At 42.5% G+C, this 23934-nt stretch overlaps 1 protein-coding gene across 3 annotated transcripts in view; it reads left to right on the plus strand.

Moving 5' to 3' along the window:
- The window catches only part of TXNRD1 (thioredoxin reductase 1), a 72709-nt gene extending 49369 nt beyond the window's left edge, over nucleotides 1–23340 (plus strand). For all 3 annotated transcript variants that reach the window (XM_067697790.1, XM_067697791.1, XM_067697789.1), the window contains exons 11-14: nucleotides 4956–5063; nucleotides 7895–7990; nucleotides 11625–11759; nucleotides 21521–23340. In XM_067697790.1, the coding sequence (XP_067553891.1) occupies nucleotides 4956–5063; nucleotides 7895–7990; nucleotides 11625–11759; nucleotides 21521–21583 (402 nt within the window). In that variant the 3' untranslated portion in view covers nucleotides 21584–23340. The remainder of the gene's footprint in view (nucleotides 1–4955; nucleotides 5064–7894; nucleotides 7991–11624; nucleotides 11760–21520) is intronic.
- The last annotated feature ends 594 nt before the right edge of the window (nucleotides 23341–23934 follow it).

Below are 23934 nucleotides of genomic sequence, written 5' to 3' on the forward strand. Positions count from 1 at the left end.
ATTCTTAAAGTGCCTTAAGCTTTTATCAGCATCAGAATTTAATGTAAATTGAAATTAAAGGACTCTTTTTTTGTTGTTTGTTCTTTTTCCCCTGTTTTTAGTCTAACTAATATGACAAGTGCTTTACCGAACAGGAAAATAAACAGGTGGTGCTAAGTCCCTGAGTTTGAAATCTCACCAGTCTGTCCTTCAAATACAGTAAACAAAGCTGAAATGCTAATAGATATCTAGGTTAATTGTATTTGGGGAAATTACACAGTTTTGTTTTGTTTTTAAAGAACTGCATAATCCTTTTAATTTTGCCCAGTATGTATTAATAGAACATTCCCACATATCTGAGAACGTCAGAGGATCCACATCTGCCTTCCTTCCTTTTTTTTTTTTTTTTTTTTTTGGCGTTATGCAGGCCTCCCACTGCCGTGGCCTCTCCCGCCGCGGAGCACAGGCTCCGGACGCGCAGGCCCAGCGGCGATGGCTCACGGGCCCAGCCGCTCCGCGGCATGTGGGATCCTCCTGGTCCAGGGCACGGACCCGCATCCCCTGCATCGGCAGGCGGACTCTCAACCACTGCGCCACCAGGGAAGCCCCCTTCCTTCCTTTTAAAGGAGCAGCTCTCCGTTGAAAAATTCAGCTTAACATAAACACCTGCCTAAATTAAATCTGTTATGGGATTTTAAGAGAACCCAAATTGAATCATAGGTGTTTGTGCCTTTCCTCAAAATTGATAACATATTCATTGCTTCATAAGAGTGTTGGGAGGAAAGGGGACAGAGAGCAGCTATGTTTGACGTGCTTGGCACTGTGCTAATAAGTGCTGTATACACATACCTCATTCCACCTTAGGGCAGCTGTGGAAAATGATGACATCTTACAAGAAATTAGGTAATTGTCCAAGGTCACAGTGCTTGGAGGTAGCCAAGGCATAAATCCAGTCCACATCTGATTGTAGGTACTGCTGTCTTAACCATGAAAATGTATCGCCTAAGAGATAAGGAAGATTTGGGAAGTATGGATTATAAAATGTGCTGAGGATAGAGCAGATGTCTCAAGACTTAAAGAATCCACCACCAAGTACAGAGGTGCTTCTACTAAATAAAATGAAGTGGAAAATATATTGGAAAAATTTAAATGAATCTTTTTTAACAAGATGATTAAAGTCATTTTCAAAGCTGCTAAAAATATTTGCCACTAAATATTCTGTTATTTTGGGAACATACATAAATGAAGGAATGAAAAAAAATGTTTTTATCATTTCAAAAACAGAACAGATCATAAAGCTGAGTCAGCCTGTAGATGATGGACATTCCACTAAGCTCTTTAAAAAGCCAGATGATAAGGCACACGTACCAGCTTTAGAACCCAGTGTGATGGGCACTCCAGCTGTCATCTCCAAGGACCAGTAGTTATCTCTTGGATCGTTTTAGAATTGCTCTCAAACACTTGAAATACTTTTATTTTCACAAATAGCAAATGTTAGCATCTTTTTTTTGTTTTGTTTTGTTTTTTGTGGTGCACAGGCCTCTCACTGCTGTTGCCTCTCCCGTTGCGGAGCACAGGCCCCGCGGCCATGGCTCACGGGCCTAGCCGCTCCGTGGCATGTGGGATCTTCCCGAACCGGGGCACGACCCCGTGTCCCCTACATCGGCAGGTGGACTCTCAACCACTGCGCCACCAGGGAAGCCCTAGCATCTTTATTATTACTTAAAGTGGTTCTTTGTAAATTAGTTCAATTTTACAGTAAATGTAAAACTATTTTATGTGGAAACTACAGAGAAACCACGGTACACATATCTGCAACTTGAGGATGGGTTGTGTTCTAGAAGCTTATTACGTTGTTTATTGTGAAAACTGCAAAGTATTTTATCCAAATAAAGTATTAAAAACAAGGATTACATTTCTCAGGCTAGGCCACAATAGTCTATTTAAGCCAATTGGAAACTGAATTTTGAGACCAAGGAGAAAAAATGTCTTTTATGTGGATCCAGATTTCCGTCTGATATACCATTTTCTGCCTGAAGAACTTCCTTTAACAGTTGTTTAGTGCATGTCTGCTCAAGGGGAATTCCTTGGCTTTTTTATTTTTAAGTTTATTTTGCCTTCATTTTTTTGAAGATATTTTTGCTGAATGTAGAATTCTAGATTTACAGTGTTTATTTAAGTATTTGCCCCTTGTCTTCTGGTTGCATAGATTCTAAAGAGAATATGCCATCATTTTTATCTTTGTTCCTCTTAAGATTTTCTTTTTAATCACTGTTTTTTAGCATTTTGATCATTGCATGTTTCGGCATTCTGCTGGTGGTATGTAGAGATTTGGGGTTTATCTGTTCATAGTTTTCATCAAATTTGGAAATTTTTTAGCCATTCAATTTTTCTGCTTTCCCCCTCTTTTTTCCCCCTCAGCCTCACATTATGAATGTTGGTTCCCTCAGTGGGTCTCTAATGCTCTGTTCATGTTTTCTCTCCCTGTTTCTGTGCTTTATTTTTTTAGAGAGCCTATTGCAATGTCTTCAAGTCCACTGATCTTTTCTTTTGCACTGTCTTGGGATATAAATCCCATTCTGTGTAGTTTGCACTTCAAGCAGTTTCTTTCATCTCTACGAGTTTTACTTATTTAAAATATATTTTCCTTTTCTCTCCTCAGCGGATTCCTATTTTTCTCTAGTTTCTTGAGTCTACAGAACACATTTATAATAGCTCCTTTTTAAAAAAAAAACCAAAAATATTTATTTATTTAATCTTTGTCTGTGTTGGGTCCCCGCCGCTGTGCGCAGGCTCCCTCTAGTGCATCGAGCAGGGGCTACTCTTCGTTGCGGTGCGCGGGCGTCTCATTGCGGTGGCTTCTCTTGTTGCGGAGCTCACAGCCTTCAGTAATTACGGGCTTCAGTAATTCCAGCACGCGCGCTCAGTAGCCGTGGCTCGCGGACTCTAGAGTGCAGGCTCAGTAGCTGTGGCGCAGAGGCTCAGCTGCTCCATGGCATGTGGGATCCTTCCGGACCAGGGATCAAACCCGTGTCCCGTGAATTGGCAGGCAGACTCCCAACCACCACGCCACCAGGGAAGTCCTTGTAATAGCTCTTTTAATGTCCTCTGCTAATCCCCTTCTCTCTTTTGCAGTGTCTGTTTCTGTTGATTGATTTTCCTCTTGGTATTAGTTTGTGTGTCCTTGCTCATTTGCATGTTGTGTTACTTTGGATGGATGCAGACTTTGTGCATTTTACACTGTTGGGGGCTGGGTTTTGTTGAATTCCTTTATATAGTGTTGGACTTTGTTCTGGTGGCCCGTTATGTTACAGGGGATTAATTTTATCCTCGTGTAGCTTGCTTTTCAGCTTTTTTAAGGTTTGTCAACAGCAGCCTTTCATTTAGGCCCAATTTAGTTCCACTACTCAATTGTTGCCCTTTCAAGGACTCTGCCCCCGTTCCTCTTACTACGAACTCTTTCTCTACTCTGGCCTGTGGGAACAGAAACTGATTCCCGTCCTGTAAGAGCTCTGGTCATTTGGGGGCTCACTGATTTCCAGTGGTTCTTTCCTCACCCTTGAGTGCTTTCCTCTGGCATCCATTTACAGATCAGTCCTCAGCCCAAATCTCAGGAGGCCCTCTCTGCAGATCGTAAGTTCTCCTTGTGCAGCTCTACCCACTTTGGTGTTCTGCCCTGCGGCTTCGGGCCACATTGGCTTCCCTGAACTGGGATCTCTGTCTCCATAACTCAGGAAGACCCTGCACTCTGTTCCCTCTCTTTGCACCAAGCCCTGGAAACTGCTCTGGGCAGGAGACTAGAGCAATCGCTGGTCTCACCTCATTTGTTTCCCTTCTCACAGGGACCACAGTGCCGCACACCCTACCATCAGTGTCTTAAAAAGTATTGCATATTTGTCCCGTTTTTTAGTTGTTTAAAACAGGAAGTAAACCTGGTCCATTATGGCTGTAAGTGGATGTCTGCCTTTACTTTGGAATCGGAATTCCAAGGGTTTGTGCTCTTTTTAGAGAAAAAAGACTATATATGCTATTTCTAGAGGGAGGCACATTTTAAAAATCTCACCCTATGGTGTTAGAGAGGGAGAATTGTATTTTTCATATTTTAAGCGCTTACCTTAAATTTAGGCTTTACCTCTATGTCCAAATGTGACTGGGTAGGTTTTTACCAAATAGCACTGGCAAACATATTTGGCACTTACATAATTACATTTTTCACAATTCACATCAGCATATCAAAGGCTCTGAGGAATCTGATAGTTGAGAAACCTGTTTATTTGCTAATTACAGCATTTTACAAACTTGTTTCACTTCAGAACCCTTCCGACATCTACGCCTATTAAAATGTGCTTTGGAAATACTGTCGTAATCATGAACTTTTTTGTTGCTGTGGCCTTCATTACCATTTTAATGGCTGCATAAGTTTGCATTGGAAATATGTACTACAGAATCACTTCCTTATTTGCATTTTAAAACCTCTCCAATATTGCCACTGTTGATAAGAACTGCGGCATTGCTCAATTAATGCATGTGGCTTTTGCTATGTATTAAATTATTATTATAGATTTCTAAAAGTGGTGTTATTGGGCCAAAAATTATTAAATGTTCTTATGGCTCTTGATTTGTATTGCCTGATTGATTTTCCAATAAAGTCTGTTAACTTCTGCCACTGATAATAGGAGACTTTAAGCATTGGGTGCACTGGTGGTGTTTTTGGCTGCTTTATTTAAGGGAGAGAAAAGATGTCCTTGTATATCTGTTGGTAGATGGGTGGAGAGGCCACGCAAATTGTTTATTCATGACTAGTATTAATGGACTTTAAACCGCTGCTGAAATTTTATCATATCAGTTAATGGTTCTCAGCATAGTAGGTTTTTATTAGTCTGTTTTCCTCTCCTAAATTTGAACCTTTTTGAAGTATATGCTCTTTTGAGTTATAATTCCTTCTGTCATAACTCTTTTCCTCCATTTTGAAACAGTGTGACTATGAAAATGTTCCAACGACCGTTTTCACTCCTTTGGAATATGGTGCTTGTGGTCTTTCTGAAGAGAAAGCTGTGGAGAAATTTGGGGAAGAAAATATTGAGGTAAGTTCTACTCTTTACTACTACTTTTCCCCCAAAAATTTAAAATAATTTTCAGCATACAGAGAAATTGAAAAATAGCCCAAAGAATTTCTGTATACCCATTATCCAGATTCATGTATTATTAACATTTTGCCCATTTGTTTTATACTTTGCATGTTCCCTTCCTCTTTCTTTGTGCATCTGTGTGTATTTCTTTTTCCTGAACCATTTGAGAGTAAGTTGAATGCCCCTTTACCCCTAAATACTTGAATGTGTATTTCCTATGAACAAGGACATTTTCCTGTATAACCACACAGTGGTTACTATTTTTTAGACAATGTGATGTTGATACAATACTTTTATCTGACCTGCCTTCCATTTATCAGTTTTATCAGTTGACCCAGTAATACTTAGTTCTACTTTTCAAAACCACTTTTACTGGTTTCTTTTTATTATTTATATGGTTAAAAATACAAGGAAGGAAACTAAAAAGTACCTACATTTCTACTGTCTTATTAACTTTTTTTTTCTACCATTACCCTCTAATTTATACTAACTTTGCCAGTCACCTTTTATCCTGTATATAGTCAAGGAAAATGCACATGAAATAACCACTTTTATATATACGAATAATGCTGCACATAGGGTCTGCTGTTTTAAATCACTTGGGAAAAAAGTTTCCAGTAAAACCTTCTAAAAGACCAGATTTGTGAATAAGAGTAAATTTTGTAATATAAAAGTCTATTTTAAATTTCTTAATCTTTTCTTTATTATATGCTTCAGTAGTAGCATGTAATATCAGTCTATCAGTAACACATTATTTTCATATTTCTTGATGAATTGGTAGATTGGGATTGACATATTACACTAATATGTATTAAATGAATAACTAATAAGAACCTGCTGTATAAAAAAATAAAATAAATAAAATTCAAAAATCAAAAAACATAAATAAAATATTAGCCTAAAGCCAACATGCTTTGGAAGGCAATCCTTCTTCTTATCTTTTTTTTTTTTTTTTTAAATAAAATCACAGGTTGCATTCTAAAATTAGGAAAGTTAGTTTTTGGATTGAAAAATAATAAAATGATATAATTTGTTGTTATGTTCATCTTTTCCACTAGGAATGCTAAACATGAGTTGACTGTATTAAATAGGAGCTTTCTACATTTTTTTTTTTTTTTTTTTTTGCGATACGCGGGCCTCTCACTGTTGTGGCCTCTCCCGTTGCGGAGCACAGGCTCCGGACGCGCAGGCTCACGGGCCCAGCCGCTCCGCGGCCTGTGGGATCCTCCCGGACCGGGGCACAAACCCGTGTCCCCTGCATCGGCGGGTGGACTCTCAACCACTGTGCCACCAGGGAAGCCCAACACTTCTTTTCTGATTGTAAAAAATAATATATTCTCAAAAAAAAAAAAAAAAAATATATATATATATATATATATATATATATATCCTCATAGGAAATTTGAAAAATTAGGAAAATATAAAAACAAATTTTAATTCATGGAAAGATAACTCCTATTAATACTTTTGCATATGCTAATCTCTAAGTATTTATATGTTATATATATTGTGTGTGTATATATAATTTTGTGTAGGTATATACATTTTAGTTAAAGCGTGATTAAGTTATGTGCAGTTTTCTGTCATACTTTGCAGTTAACGTTAGGTCACAAGCCATTTCCCTCTAAAAACACCGCTTTTAAAAATGACTTGTGCAATATTTCCTTTTAGGGGTGCTGTATGGTAATTTGGTAAGCCTTTCTTTTATTAGATTATTTACAGTTTTTCACTGTTATAAATAGAATTGTGAACATCTTTGCTACTCATTGTCTCTTTCTCTGATTTTTTGCTGAGGATAGATTGCTATCAGAAGGTATTTAACTTTTAAGGTTCTTAATGTATATATTCTGTGTTTCTTCACAGATAATCTTTGGAATTCGTTTTATTAGAATTTGGATTTTTTATTATAAAAACAATGCATTTGAGTTGAAATCTTGAAAACTGCAAGGGAAATAGTAAACAGTTACTCATAGGCTTATGTTTACAACGCAGCAGTTGTTAGCCTTTGGGGGTAATTGCTTTAACCAATTCTTTCTCGGTGTAATGGTTGCAGTACTATGATACTACACATTCAATATTGTAACACACATTAAAAAAAATCACATCATATTACAAGATAAAAGAATGTTATATAATGTTTACATAATCAGTATGTTTTTAAAAGGTCCTGCCAACCATATATGTTTTGAATTGAGGCTAGCAGTTGGAGGAGAAAAAAATCCCTTTAGTCATCCAAGACTTAAGTTTATGAAATGTCAGTAAGGATGTCTGTTTGTCCTTCTATGTACCATCTTCCCTCCCTCCTTCCTTCTCTCCTTCAGTACTTCTGGTGAATAATTTCAGAGGAGAAAATTTTTGGAAATATTAAGTCAGAGAACTAGATAATTGCTATAATTGTTCCTGGCACCTTACTTGTTTCTTGCCCAAAGTTGTCATTCCTGTGAGGTAGCTAGATGGTGTTTTTTTGTTTTGTTTTTTTTCTAATGCAAGACAGCATGTAATTACATGGCTTCTTTCTCTCATTTGTTTGCTCTTGTTACATAAGGTCTATTCGTTGGAGGTTGAAATGTAATTAAGGGATGAGCTTATAGCAAAAGGGCTTGTCACCTATGAGTTTAAAGTTATTTACCTTCTGACCAGGTTCCTATGTATCCATGAATTTTACTGTTTAATGAAAGTCTAATTACTAAACATTAAAGAGCCTCCACCGTCTTCACACCACAACTCATGTTTGACAGACATACTTCTTAAGATGATGGGTCTAAATTGTGCTTCCCTCTTCTTAGGTTTACCATAGTCACTTTTGGCCATTGGAATGGACGATTCCATCAAGAGATAACAACAAATGTTATGCAAAAATAGTCTGCAATATCAAAGACAGTGTAAGTGCTAATCTTATTTACACCTTTCTACTAATTTTTCACATGGTACATACCTTGCATTCCTTTAGCGTTCAACCTGTAGGTCTCCTGTTGGGATGTTATCCCAGGGAGAGGCCCATGATGACACTGCTTGACTCACGTCTGCAGTGGATGTAGTGGGCAGGCAGTCAGAACTTTCTGGAGGAAGGAACCAGAGGGACAACTTGAGAACTGCTTGTGTTTATTAGAGGGGACCAACGAAGCTGTCAACTGTCTACAAATAATGACAAAACAAAAAAGAACAGTAATAACCCAAGTTTGTATCCTATCTGTCACCATTCAAAGATATTACATAATTATTGACTATATTCCCCACATTGTACATTTCATACCGGTGACTGATTTATTTTGTAACTGGAAGTTTGTACCTCCTGATATCCCTTCACCTATGTGGATTGAATCTTTATGAGAATTGGTATTTTTAACTTAACTGAGATCTTACTTTTTAAAAAAGTGTCCCCAGTAAAACTATAAACAATGCTAAAGAATCCATATGTTAAAAGGCTAATAAACTCATTTTCTTATCTTGGGATTTGAGTATAATTAACTGATATATCCTGTTTAGAAACTACCACTGTACACAGTAGCACAGTTGCAGATTGCTTTTTGCAGAACCCAAGGTTCTAGGAAAACCTGGATCCTCTACAAAAAAGGTCATCATAGATGCATTTAAAAACTGGACATACTATGATAACCTCTAACAAGCTATACAGAGTAGAAATAGAGGACAATTTCATGTAGAGTTTTATCTTTTTAGACGTAAGTTTTAATAACGTCATTTGTATGAGTATACATTAGATACCATGCTACTGTAGAAGAGAAAGGAGAAAAGGAGAAAATGTCAGACGTTCTCATTGGCAGCCTTATGTCTAGCAAGAGATACTGCATTTGCACAAGGCAATCAATGAAACCTCAAAAGTTTCACACTGAGCAAGTCTTTAATTTTAACTGTATCCAGTTGTTTTGTCCTTGTTTTTTTTGAACTGCCGTGTCATTTGTTCAAATCGAGTTTTTTTTTTTTTGGCGGTACGCAGGCCTCTCACTGTTGTGGCCTCTCCCGTTGTGGAGCACAGGCTCCGGACGCGCAGGCTCAGCAGCCATGGCTCACGGGCCCAGCCGCTCCGCGGCATGTGGGATCTTCCCGGACCGGGGCACGAACCCGTGTCCCCTGCATCGGCAGGCGGACGGACTCTCAACCACTGCGCCACCAGGGAAGCCTGGCATTTTTTATATAATATGAAAAATAATTTTCAATACCGGTAAACTCACCTTAATTAAAATGACTGAGGCGATAAATAGGATGACAGTGTTGTCAATTATTTTCATTAAAAAAGATAGTATTAGGGCTTCCCTGGTGGCGCAGTGGTTGAGAGTCCACCTGCCGATGCAGGGGACGCAGGTTCGTGCCCCGGTCCAGGAAGATCCCACATGCTGCGGAACGGCTGGGCCCGTGAGCCATGGCCGCTGAGCCTGTGCATCCGGAGCCTGTGCTCCGCGACGGGAGAGGCCACAACAGTGAGAGGCCTGCGTACTGCAAAAAAAAAAATACAAAAAAAAGATAGTATTAGAAGAGACGAATACTTGTCATTGCTCTTTTGTCATGAGCCGTCTCATACAAAAGCTTGCTTCTGGAACTTGACCATCCTTGGGGCTTGCTTTATTCATTTTGAGTCGGTCACTTCACAGTGTCTAGATGTGCTTGGTTTTAGATAATACTTGCTTACCAGGCTTTTATGCTTTTTGTGTGCTATTCTTTTTTTACACGAAATACTTAAAATTTACAGAAAGGGTTGGGAGAATGTACCTACCATCCAGACTCAAATGAATATTAACATTTTGGTGTATTTGCTTCAGAGCTTTTCTCTTATCAGAGATAAACCATCACAGAGGCAGTTTATAATAGCCTATATGTAATTGAACACTTGAAATGTGCCAGAGACTACTTAATGGTCCACATGTACGAACTTATTTAATCCTTACATAACCTTATGAGGTATGTGCTATTGTTATCCCCATTCATAGACGAGGAAACTGAAGCGTGGAAGTTAAATAGTTGTGCCAGGGTACTTACTAGTTAATGGCAGAGCTGGAATTCAGTCCCAGGCAACGTCGAATCTGTGCTGTTAACCACTAGCTGGTGCCGGTGCTGTCTTTCGTATTCTTTCTTGATCCTCTACCCCTCATTCCTTCCCTACTCCAGAGGCAGCACTGTCCTCAAGTTGGACTCTCTCACCTGTTCATATTTGTATACGTTTGCTGCCTATTACTTACCATAAATGTCATACAATGTGGTTTAAAGAAGAGTGGTATCCTCAGCTAAATAGAAGACTGCACTTTTTTGTTTTTGAATCTCAGTTTGAGATTTATCCATATTATTACATGTAAATCTAGCATATTTTAAGAGCCTAGTATATTTTGTGTTTTATTTATCCATATACACAACCCCTGACTGTCAGGATGAATAATGTAAGAGTCTAACATGGAATGTATCACGTACAGAATGCCTTTCCTGATTGTTTCCAGGGAGCATGGCACCTTAGGTCAGGCTCTGCACCTCACCACCCGAGCTACCTGGTCTGTTGTGAGGGTGCTGGACTGGATGCACTTCCCCCGAGCTGGCTCAGAAAGTCTGTGCAGTAGAACGCAACAGGCTTCCCTGCTCTTGGCAGAGGTAGCCTGAGGTTGGGATTTAGAATTTATCCAAAATAATTCCCACACAGGTATTTCAGAGTTGCCAAATATTTTTTTTTCTTGCTTTCACTCATAGAGATTGACAAATATCATATGATATTGCTTTATGTGGAAGCTAAAAAAAAAGGTACAAATGAACTTTTTTACAGAACAGAAATAGAGTCACAGATGTAGAAAACAAACTTGTGGTTCAGGGGGTAAGGGGGGGGATAAAGTGGGAGATTGGGATTGACATATACACGCTACTATATGTAAAATAGATAACTAATAAGGACCTACTTTATAGCACAGGGAACTCTACTCAGTACTCTGTAATGGCCTATATGGGAAAAGAATCTAGAAAAGTACATATATGCATAACTGATTCACTTTGCTGTACACTTGAAACTAATATAACATTGTAAACTACTATACTCCAATAAGAAATTTTTTTAAAAGTGTTTTCACATTGGAAGGATCTTAAGTCTGTGCTATCTACCCCCAAAACTTTAGTGTAAATGAGTTTTTAATTTGAATGGTTGCTCTTCAATGTTTCAGCTACCACAGGTCGTTTATCTGGAGCTTTGAGACAATCAGATAGAGGAGATGAGGGCACAATGGAACGGCCCTTTGAAAACATTTTCCAGAACATTTTGCTGCTTATGGGTTGCACACATTTTTGCTTTTCATGTGTCTCTTCATCATCATCCATGGCCGATTCCTGTCTTTCCCTTCTTGCTTGATGTGACCACACGTGCTGTACTGGCCCACGTTGGAGTATCTGCAGCCTAGACAGCTTTTAGCAGCAAGCATTAGTATAAGCCTTGGCCATTTCTGAATGGGGGTTTTAGATTAGACTGGGGAAATATTCCAGTCTGTTAAGGGGGGAAAAGCCGCATAATTTTATTACTTTTTTGTACCTTAGGAGCGTGTTGTGGGCTTCCACGTACTGGGTCCAAATGCTGGAGAAGTTACCCAGGGCTTCGCAGTAGCTCTCAAGTGCGGGCTGACCAAAGACCAGCTGGACGGCACCATTGGAATCCACCCCGTCTGCGCAGAGGTGGGTCACTACGTTTTAAAGGCTGTGTTTCAAAGTGACAGCGTCACCTGGCTTACAGGAGGCAGATCTAGGACTCTGCAGCTAGTGTTCTTTCTGCTGTACTCGAGCTACTTTTACCTCCTTAGAGCTTATTAGTGGTGGAGAATATCTCAGAAGAAAGCCTTGTCTCTAGAAATGATTTTTTCTCTTTCATATGTTTCTCATTCCTGGTAACCAGATAGTACCGTCATGCTATTAAATGGTAAAAATGATGAGAGTGCTTTATAGAGATGTGCCTCAAATCTTTTATTTATCATGTGTCCTAAATTATTTTCCTGGCAGTCAGCTAATAATGCTGTACGTACCCAGAAAGAGCATCAATCCTAGTTATCCCTGAGCTGACTGGAGGCTAAATGATGTCTACCTTGTGAGCTTTTGACATTAAAGAATGAGAATGAAAGTGAGGCTTGTAAAAGATCAAGCAAATGGCAGTAGAACTGGAAATTGACCAATGTGGGCCTCTGGGTGTCAGTGTTTCTTCATGCCTGTCAGTGCTCATTCCAAGAGTCGAATATTGTGATACCACTAAGTAGGGCCTGGAAACCAAAAAAAGTGTCTACGCTGGAGAACTTGGAGGTGGGGAGAGGTTATCTCATAAAGAGGCTTAGGTATGGAACTGAGAACTGCAACCTAGAAAAATGTTCTCATTTCCTTTTTCTTTGCCTTTTCCCTGAGTAGGGATAGTGTCTTCCTCTGTATTAATAAGCACCTGTTTAGTGGCATTATTCACAGAAAACTTTGTGTGTATGTGTTGTTTTGTTCTGTGTGGGGTTTTTTTCTTCTTTTTTTGAAAACTGTTGTTCTTGTGAAGTAAAACTAAATTTCAAACATTATAAATAAAAATTGAAAAGAGAATAGATTTTAAAAGCTCTTAAAGAACAGGCAGTATGTCTTTTTTTTTTTTTTTTTTTTGTGGTACATGGGCCTCTCGCTGTTGTGGCCTCTCCCGTTGCGGAGCACGGGCTCCGGACGCGCAGGCTCAGCGGCCAGCCGCTCTGCGGCATGTGGGACCTTCCCGGACCGGGGCACGAACCTGTGTCCCCTGCATCGGCAGGCGGACTCTCAACCACTGCGCCACCAGGGAAGCCCAGTATGTCTTTTATTCAGTGTAATGACTGAGACTGTCTAGGGAAGGAGCCAATTAACTTAATTTTTTTTTTTCAAGAACACTTAGTGTGTTAGTTTCCTGGGGCTGATGTAACAAACCACCACAAACTGGGCGTTTGAAGACAATGGAAATCTATTCTCTCAGAGTTTTGGAGGCTAGAGTCTGAAATCAGGGTGTCAGCAGGGCTGTGCTCCCTCCAAAGGCTCTAGAGAGGATGGCTTCTTTGCCGCTTCAGCTTCTGGGGTTGCAGGTCTTGACATTTCTCAGCTTGTAGACACATCACTCCAGTCTCTGCCTCCGCTTTTCATGTGATCTTATCTCCTGTGTATCTGAGCCAAATTTCCCTCCTATTGTAAGGATAATTAGTCATTGGATTAGGGCCCACGCTGATCCAGCATGATTTCATTTTAACTTGGTTACATCTGCAAAGATCTTGTTTCCAAATAAGGTCATGTGCACATTACCAGGGCTTAGCACTTGAACATCTTTCTGGGAGACTTAATTCAACCCACGACAGTGAGTATATTTAAAAGTCTAAGATACTTTAAAATAAGAACAGTCATCTCCGACAGGGATGAAGACGTAACTTCCCTACTTGGTTCTGCGAGTGTCTAACTTTTTAATCTGAATTTGGTTCTCAGTGGGCTGGTTGAAAAGGCTGACGTGTGCTTGCCTCCTGCTGCCTCACTTGGTTGTGTTGTATCGTGTTGTGTCGTGTTGTGTTGTGAGCCAGCAGCAGTGAGAACGCGGCAGCATCTTGGCAGGATGACTGCCCGCTGGGCAGAGAGGTGCAGTGAAGAGGCAGGTGTCCTCCTGAAGCCCGGGCCCGCAGGGAGGCCAGCCAAAGGCCTGCTCCCGTCGTACGCCTGGCACCATGGGAACCCTTTTTAAGTCTTGATGTTTGCCACTGTGCCTCTCCATCTGTTGGTTCTCTTATGACCTTGAAGCTCAGAGGTGAATGTTCTTCTCCTCTGATGGGGCTTTTTTTTCTTTTTCTTTTTTCCAAGCTGGCGGCTGATTAACGAGATTAAAACCCTGGATGCTATTTTCTCACTCTCTGAGCGCACCTGTCGTGCAGCCATGTGCCTAGCATTGTGCTGGGCACTGGGGAGCAGCAAGGATTTAGGATGTGCATCGGAGCAGGGAGACAGGTGAGGGAAGTGCCAGTTGCAGTCCAGTATGGCGAGCCCTAGGGTCAGGGGACGCCAGATACGAGAGCTCTGTGGAAGAGCTCATGGCCTTTCAGGTCCCTGAGCGCTGCTGTAGCTTGAAGAGCTCAGAGAGGGCTAAGAAAAATGATAAAATTAGGCTGGCGAAGTAGGTAGGAAGGTCATGGCCTCATAAACCAAGGCAGGACATTTTGACTTTATCCCGGGGCCATTGCAGTTCAGCTAAGAGTGCTTTAAAGCTGGGTCGGGGTCGGGGTCCGGGGGTGGGTGGGGGGGACGTGATCAGACACCTTACTGAGAGAAATCCCTCCGGCTGTGCTGTGGGGAGAGGTCCCGCCGAGGCACGTCTGGAGGCGGGCAGGGGCAGGGGCCTGAACCGGGGTCGTGGCAGTGTGTGTCAGAAGACACGGTCCAGGCGGGAGGGAATAGGAGATGGAGTTGGTCGCACTAGCCCGCTGTTTGGAAATGGGAAGAACTGAGAGTGGTTCACATTTGCGGCTTGAAGTAGGGAGCAGTCGTAGAAAGAGCAGCTTCCCGGGGAATCACACTGCAGAAGCGCTGAGGTTCCTGAGGGCTTACTGACTCTGTCAGGACCCTGCCCTCCGCGTGCTGACCTACTTATTAGTCCTTACAGGAACCCCACAGGGTGGGTGGCAGGAGTGTCTCCATTTAACACCTGAGGGAACTGAGGACAGAGCGGTTGAGTGACCTGGCAGCTTGGAAGTGGCAGAACCAAGATCCAAACTCAGGCAGGCTGGCTTCCGAGACACCACGCAGTGCAGACGATGCTCTACACACCTTCCCACAGCATTTGACGTGGAGATGCTGTAACTCACAGGGCCAATGGGCCATGCTGTGCAGAAAGTATCTAGGGGAGTCCCTGGCATTCGGCAGATACTCAGTAACTGCATGTGTTAGCTGGTTTTCCCCAGGATATTTCATTACAGAAGATGTGGCTTGACTAAAAAGTCATCGTTACAGTGTTTTGGGGAGAGGGGAGGTGGAGCAAGGAGGTATATTTCGAGAAAGCTCCTCTGGTGATTGCTTTTACCTCTGGTTTTGAGCAACTTGCTTAGAAACTAGATTTTGAAAAACCAAACACTTATGACAAAATTCTGACTGTGGAAATCTTCCTTAAAGCTTCTTGATTAAGGGAAAGTAAAATTTGATCAGCTAAATGCTGAGTTCTGGCTGGCATAGTATGTAATTGGATTTGCTACTGGACCCACTGGTTGTTTTTTCTGTTTGTTTTTTTAGCAAACAGCCATGTGCTGTACAGGAGTGCCACTCAAAAACGCAGTCCAGAGAATGTTTGTTACTAGTCCGTAATGAGATCGGGATGGAAATGAAGAAAAAATGTTTAGAAACTTAAAGGGTAATTTGACAGTATCTGATATAATAGAAAATTTGGGTTTTAATTTTACATGCCTTTTAAAAGTTTGTTTCCTAATCATTTTTATCAAACTTCACAAATGTCAGTCCGTTGGATGGATTAGAAACAGTAATAATTTGAAAATTGGTCCTGGGCATTGCTTTCAAGTGTTTAGAACTAGCCCGGCTCCCGTGCCAGCTGCGGGTGGTTTGCAGAATGATTCATTGAATGAACTCTTCTGTACCATTTCGATAGAATAACCTGGACAATTGCACAACCTTTGGCTCTCAGAAGTAATTGCTTACAAAAGCTGATGAATTCCTCAGTGGAGGCTTTGCTTTTTGGAGCAAAATAGTTTCCAAAGGGTTTCCTTCTGGAATTGCTGGAGGAGGAGGAGGGACTCCTGTTGTTTTGACTGAAGGCCCCTTGGTTTCAGTACGAGAGAGGGGGTCTTAAGGCCTCGGGTGTCAGTGATGGCACGAGCGTTATTCAGTGTGAGGACGATACGGTGATAATTTATTCTGGACATCTGAGCAGTAATAGTTGAATAGGAAACTGATTACACATCATTTTGAGTAATAATTTCAACAAGTTTATTTGTAGAGGGAAAAAAATGGCTCAAGAAGAAGGAGCATCAGAGAGAAGACCCTGTGAAATGTCTTAAAATGACTTGTAGTGCCAAACGTCAGAAGTTTTGTTTTATTAATAGTCAACATGATCACAGTCTTCAGTGAAGGGGGTCTTGTGAGGCTGGGAGGTGTTGGCCAGATAAGAAATGTGAGGTACGTGCCTATCGCATTTGCCCTTTTGTGAGTGTTCTTTGTGCTGGGATCGAAAAGCTGCCTCTGCTCATTTTTTTTACATGTATTTTAATGAAAATTCTAACGCAGCTCTGCACGTATAAAATATGTGTAAGAACTGACCCCATCAGTTTTTCCGTTTAGCCTAACCAGCAGCAGCAGTTTGGCTTCCCCCATCTCTTTAACATCAGCATGGTTTCCAGTATAAGAAAAATAGATAAGAGCTCTTTTTTTTTAATATCTTTATTGGCGTATAATTGCTTTACAGTGTTGTTAGTTTCTGCTGTGCAACAAAGTGAATCAGCTATGTGCATACATATATCCCCATATCCCCTCCCTCTTGAGCCTCCCTCCCTATCCCACCCCTCTAGGTGGTCACAAAGCACTGAGCTGATCTCCCTGTGCTATGCGGCTGCTTCCCACTATATCCATTTTACATTTGTTAGTGTATGTATGTCCGTGCCACTCTTTCACTTCGTCCCAGCTTACCCTTCCCCCCTCCCTGTGTCCTCAACTCCATTCTCTACATCTGGGTCTTTATTCCTGCCCTGCCACTAGGTTCCTCAGTCACTTGCTTCCATATATGTGCGTTAGCATACGGTTATTTAGTTTTCTCTTTCTGACTTACGTCACTCTGTATGACAGACTCTAGTTCCATTCACCTCATTAGACATAACTCAATTTCGTTCCTTTTTATGGCTAAGGAATATTCCATTGTATATATGTGCCACATCTTTATCCATTCATCTGTCTGTGGACATTTAGGTTGCTTCCATGTCCTGGCTATTGATAAGAGCTCTTTTTTTCCCCCTTAATTTGGTTCCATTTTTGATGGGTTTAGTTTTTTTTTTTTTTTTTGATGGGTTTAGTTTTTTAACCACATGTCCTACAAGTTCTATTTCTAAATTAATTCCTGAGAAATAAAACATAAGCTTGCAAATTCACAAGCCTGGAATTTGCTTTAATGTATTCCCTACCTCATTATTTTTCTTCCTTTATGAAAATTGGAGAGAGAGCATGTTTGATGGTGTTTTAAATTGCCCGTGATACCATCATCCGAACACAGCTATTTTCATTATCGCATATTATCTTTCTGTTCTGTCCTCATCCACAGTCACACATTTTTTAAACAAGGGAGTTGTATTGCTTTTCAAAGAAGAATTGTACTAGTTTACAGTGTCATCAGTGTTGAATTTGAGTGCTAATGAAAACGTTGCAAAATTCAGTGTAACTTTTTCTTTAATAAGTATGAAAGATAACTATTTCAAGGATTTTCACACATCTTTATTAACAAGGATGAACCTTTTTTTTCTTATAATTACTGTTTTTTTGGATGCAAGCTGTTCACACATTTTTCTTCTGGGTTCATACTTTAAATGTTCTACTAGCCATCATTACTTGGGTCTGACTTTTTTGAGGCGCTGCTGATATATAGGAAGAAAAAAGGCTTTGTTGCTGCTTTTAAGGCTAAAATAGACCACGGGTTTTTCTCAGTATTGTTCCTCCTTTACACAAAAGTATTTTCCCCTTTTATTCACAAGTATTTTTGATGTTGATTCCTGTTGCTTTGACCTATATAAGTCAAAGTGGCCTCGATTTCTTGTGCTCTTTCCTCTTTGTATTAAAAATCAGGAGACCAGGGCTTCCCTGGTGGCGCAGTGGTTGGGAGTCCGCCTGCCGATGCAGGGGACACGGGTTCGTGCCCCAGTCCGCGAGGATCCCACGTGCCGCGGAGCGGCTAGGCCCGTGAGCCATGGCCGCTGGGCCTGCGCATCCGGAGCCTGTGCTCCGCAGCGGGAGAGGCCACAACAGTGAGAGGCCCACGTACCGCAAAAAAATAATAATAAAAAATAAATAAAAATAAAAATCAGGAGACCAGTTGTTTCTCAGGAATCAGAGAATGCAGCTGACCAAAAAGCTTGTCCAGGTGTGCTGACAGTGATACAAGCACTTGATGAGTCTCGCTTCCACTGGGGTCTCTCCCAAATCAGCCATAGCCTCCTGTCTCAGTATGACACTTACTCAGTGGTTCTCAAAGGTCGGTCTGGGTTAGAGTAGGACAAATGGACTCTGCAGAATCTTACTTAGAGTTACCTTTCAACTTACTTGGTGTGACCAAAAAGATTTGGATTGAAATTTTTTTTTTTTTGCGGTACGCAGGCCTCTCACTGTTGTGGCCTCTCCCGTCGCGGAGCACAGGCTCCGGATGCACAGGCTCAGCGGCCATGGCTCACGGGCCCAGCCGCTCCGCGGCATGTGGGATCTTCCCAGACCGGGGCACGAACCTGCGTCCCCTGCATCGGCAGGCGGACTCTGAACCACTGCGCCACCAGGGAAGCCCCTGGATTGAAATCTTAATTGTATTCAGCAGCCAAATAAGTTTCTAAGTTTAATTGATTTTACACAAAGTCCTTTTATGTTTTCATGCCTGGACAGTATAGATGATCAGTTTGGGTGGTGATTTTGTTTGGGTTTTTTTTGCCTATAAAAACAGAGGTTTATTCCTTGTGGTGCTCTAAGGTCATCATGGAACAGCTGCAGCTCAGCTCCAATTCCATCATCACTCCAGGACCTGGCTGGTGGGGCAGCCTCTCCTAGGGGCACAGCTGGCTGAATGGCAGAGGGACAGGAGGTATAGGAAAAGCACCTTGGTGCCCAAGGCTTCTGTTCAGGAGTGATGCTTCCCACTTCCACATGTATCCTTGGCCAGAGCAAGCCCCTGCCCTCCACGTCTGTCCAGTAGGGCGGGAATGTATAATGTGTGGTCCACACAGTGTCATCACAGGGAGGTGAAGGCACCATATGTTTTGGAAACTAACAAAAATCTCATAGTTCAGTCAGACTTAACATGAAGAGGGATCAGATTTGACAGAAAAGAAACAACATATCTAAGACTTACTAATTGATGGTACATCAGCAGTAATGGAAATAGAGGAATTAAGGGTTAATGAAGGGTCAATTCCAGATGCGTGGCGCGTGGCCTGGTCAATCAAGTAGTGGCGCTGCCATTCACCGGGAGCCATCTGCCTAAAAGGGAGTAATTGCCTGAATGAGACCATGACGAGAGCATCTAAAGGGGAGAGAGCTGAGGAAGGACCCTTAGGGCCATGCTGCCTGGCCTTGTTCATGTCGTGCACGTGTGGACGGTGGCATTGTTTGGGCAGCACACTGGAATAAGCAGATCAGGCACCTGGTGCTGCAGCCCACGTGCCCTGGGGCTCTGAACACCCTAAGGGCTGGGGAAAATCAGTGTTTCAGGGACGTGCCACCTGGAACGGTGGTTAAGAATCCGCCTGCAGGGGACATGGGTTCGAGCCCTGGTCCGGGGGGAAGATTCCACATGCGGCGGAGCAACTAAGCCCATGCGCCGCAGCTACTGAGCCTGCACTCTAGAGCCCGCGAGCCACAACTACTGAGCCCGCGTGCGTAGAGCCCGTGCACCGCAACGAGAGAAGCCACCGCAATGAGAAGCCCGTGCACCGCAACGAAGAGTAGCGCCTGCTCGCCGCAATGAGAGAAAGCCCGCGTGCAGCGACCAAGACCCGATGCAGCCAAAAATAAATAAATAAATTAATTAATTAAAAAAAAAAAATCGGTGTTTCAGCAGCACACCTCTAAGCCATGGCTGAGGAGTAGCCACAAAAGAAGGAAACAGGAAAGAGTGCTTTCACGGAAGCAAAAAGAAGAAAGAATTGTTAGAAGATCATTGAGATCGACAACAAGAAATGCTACAGAGAGGCTGAGAAATGAAAGCGGCAAGGTGCCCTCTGGATTTGGCAACTTAGTTACTGTTACAGATAGACTGTAGGAGAGCTGCAGGTTTCCTGTTTGGGGAGACTGCAAAGTTAAGCAACCAGTGGTGAGTTTACCACGCAGTGGGCTTCTAGGCTTTGAGTTCTGCGTTAAATTCTCAGTGCGTTGCCTACACTGGTGTTCCTCAAGAAGTTCTAATCTGTGGTCTTTAGGCAACCTGCGTTAGAATCACTTGGGACTCTTGCTAAAAATGAGATTCCTGGGGCCCACCCTAGATCTGCCAAATTAGAATCTGTAATTTCCGTGTATTTTAATCAGCGTGAACAGGCTTTAAGGTTTGAGAGCCCTTGTTTTTTTGGTATAGGCAATCCTGAGTAGTAGCAAATCAAAGCCAACTAAAGTTCTTAGGCTCTAAGTCCACAAGGACCAATGTTTCAAGGGTGTGAAACCAGGAGGACTTGTCAGTCACTGCAAGTGAGAGCATCAGTTCGTCAGGCACTTTGGAAATCTAGCCAATCCTGCCCTCGCACCCAGCAGTTGTACCTCTAGCTCCAGGTGCAGGGAGATGTACCAGAATGTCATAGCACGTTGCAGATAGCATATTGGTTATAGCTTGAGTGGCCAGCAAAAGGAGCCTGGGTATGTAATTTGTAATATACTCACTATTTGAGTGATTGAATACTATAGTACAGGGGTCCCCAACCCCTGGGCGTGGCCCGTTAGGAACTGGGCCACACAGCAGGAGGTGAGCGGCAGGTGAGCGAGGGACGCTTCATCTCCCAGTCCCCGTCGCTTGCATTACTCCCTGAACCGTCACCCCCTTCCTGCCCGCCCCCCTCCAGCCACGGAAAAATTGTCTTCCACGAAACCGGTCCCTGGTGCCGAAAAGGTTGGAGAGCACTACTATAGTATATATACTATACTCTAATATGGTATCGTATACTATAGTAATTGAATACTATTCAGTGAGAAATGGAAGAATTAGAGCTATCTGTGTCCGTATGCGTGAATAATAGAAATAAAGTATTGAGCCAAGAAAGCAGGTAGCAGAAGAGGATGTATATACCATCTTGCCATTTGCATATTAAGTTTTTAAAAACCTACAAAAGAAAAGCACCAGTCAGGGGGCGGGGAGGGGGAAAGTTATCAGGAAGGGGATACACATGGGGCTCGAACCATGTGTTACGAAGCTCCCTGAGTTGGGTGAGCACAAGGGTGTTCATGATAGTACACTTCACTTCTTTCTATGTGTCCAGAATATTTCATGGTACATTTCTTTTAGAGAACTGGTAAACAACCAGGGTATTATTTTAATCACCCTCATGCAAGTAAGTGCTTTTTTAGATATAAGCTACATTTTTTTCTCTTTCACGTTGGTGTTGAAATGCTTACCTTGGTCATATTACATCTCTGTTGTAAGTACTCACTCAAGTCATTCTTAGTCCCGTGGTGTTACCTGAGCTGCGCCCAGTTAACTTCTGCGCCCGTGTCCGAGTCTCATGCTGTCTCCTTCCCTGCAGGTATTCACGACACTGTCGGTGACCAAGCGCTCGGGGGAGAACATCCTCCAGACCGGTTGCTGAGGTTAAGCCCCAGTGTGGGTGCTGCTGCCAGGACTCCAAACCACTGACGTATTTCTTGCCCAAGTCCAAGGCGAAGTTTGCGGAAGGTTCTGGGGCTTCAGCAGCCACGTGTCCTGTGCTTAGAGCCCCGAGGCCCCCTTGGATCTCATGGGCCGGAGGTGACGCGTGGGTGGCAGGCAGCATCGCACTGGGGTCAGCATGACGCACTTGAAACTGGCTTTCGGCAGCGCTTCGCAGAGGGGCGTCCATGAAGTCACCAGCCTCAAGCCCGCGCGGTGGGTGGTGATGGAACCGTCGAAGCAGTTTTTGCATGGCCTTTCCTTTGTAGGTTTTCTTATTCTCACTGTCAACCTTTCTCAGGTTGGTAATTTTTTTTCTCCGCCGTGTTAGTGAAAGTAGAGATGATAGCAGACAGTTTTTATCCAAAAGCAAGTCGTGGCCGCCGTGTGCAAGTAAGGTGGCTCGTTGCTGGGACGGCGCACCGTGGCTCCTAGGCTTGTCCCGGGGAGAGAGCATCTCCCCAAAACAAGTGGTCACCACTGGCCAGGTGTGCTCCCAGGCACTATACCACTGATGATGAAATGGCTACCTGGCCAGCCTGTTAGGAGGAATATTCCAATGCAGGGAACTTGGTCGTACAGCGTGATCTCCACTGTTCTTCATCACGGAGGCAGATGCACAGCCGAAATGGGGAAAAACAATAAATGTCGTTGTTTAGTCCATTGTGTGCTGGTCTAAGTGAGCTGAGATCTTTTGCAATGGGAAACATTTAACGCTTGTTTAAAGACTTTTTGGGGGGTGGCTTTTGCTTTAAGCTAAAATCACAAAATACTACAGCTTTATTTTTCATGTGTGTTATGCATCTATCCCTTCCTAAGAACTATATTCATAGGAGAAATGTCTTTCCACACTTAACAATTTAACTCTTGTGGTAATTACTCTTTTAAAGAAAGCTGTTAATATCATAATTTATTATTTTTGAACACAGGTGGATATGAAGGACTTTCGTGTAAAAACCAAATGGTTTTGGCTTTTTCTGTTGACTGTACTTGGTGGAATTTGGGCAGAAGTGTTTCTGCTCCATTAGCATTCCAACTCGTATTATCACAAAGAGGTATTAACCCTACAGTTACAGATTTCTGCCTAAATGTACTGGCGACGGATCATATTTAGGCCGTTTTCCCACTACAGAAGTTGGATTTTAAACATGTTGTGGACGTCAGACCTCCCACCAGCAGTTCTTGTAGCTCCTTTTTCATTCCCTCCCCTCTGTGTGTGTGTCTCGCTACAGCACTGAGTGGTTGATTGAAAGTACGTTTCTCTGTCACCTCAGGGAACTCAGCGCCTGCCCAGCATTTAGTCAGCAGATCCCCTGACCCTGTCTGCCTCACAGCCCTGCCTCACCCTCCGTCCCATCTGGCTGTGTGGAGACAATGGGAAAAGGAAAAGAGGGGAGGGGAATTGCGACAGCTGACTGTGTTCAGTTTTCTTTATTTATTTTTAAATTTGTTTTTTTCTCCAAGTCTGCCAGTCTCTGAAATTAGAAGATAGGCAGTACGGGGTGATCATGCCTAATCATGTTGTGATTCTGTCTTCTTTGTGGAATAGAATATTCTGCCCCCACGAGAAGGATTCTACTTTATAGACTTGTCTGCGTAATTGCCCCGTGTATCAGAACTCGTATTAAATTCCGTGTATTTTTGTTACAAATCTTCTGAAAAGAAACCATGTGAAACCTTAAAAGCTGTTAATATCCACCCTGTGTGGCTCTTGTTGAATGGTGGTCTTGGGACTGTTCAGCTGACAGGCAAATGGACTTCCGGGCTCCTATTGGCGATCGTGAGAACTAGGTGCTGAGTAAGTTTCATCGATGCTGTGCTGCGGGGCCTGGTGGGTGTGCTGAGGTTCACATTTTAGCCGTGTTGGCATTCCAGATTCCATTTTTGAGCTTATCCCCACTTGATCTGTCCATCTTAGTTTTTAAGGTGGCAAAACCGCCCCACCTGCCCCACCTGACAACAGCACTATGAGGGTACGTGAGCCTTCCTTTCTCTCTGAACTGGATCGGGCACATACCCGGGGTTCAGTAAGTGTTTACATTGATGTTTATTGTCAGGCCCAGATTATTCACTCATATGCACTTAATTTTCTGATGCATCAGTTGATGAGCAGAAACTCCTATCTTGTGGTAATCCTTAACAAAAACCTTCCCAGAGTTCCTCTCTGTCCTGAGTAACTGCAGAGTGCTAACAGTACCACTAAGTGCTTGTTACTGCAGCGTGTACCAGGCACATAACAGCCCTTTCAGGAAGCTCCTGTGCCCGCTTACAGATGGAAGAGCAGGCTCAGAG

This window comes from Pseudorca crassidens, chromosome 11 (genome assembly GCF_039906515.1).
Source record: "Pseudorca crassidens isolate mPseCra1 chromosome 11, mPseCra1.hap1, whole genome shotgun sequence".
NCBI classification, from domain to species: Eukaryota; Metazoa; Chordata; class Mammalia; order Artiodactyla; family Delphinidae; genus Pseudorca; species Pseudorca crassidens.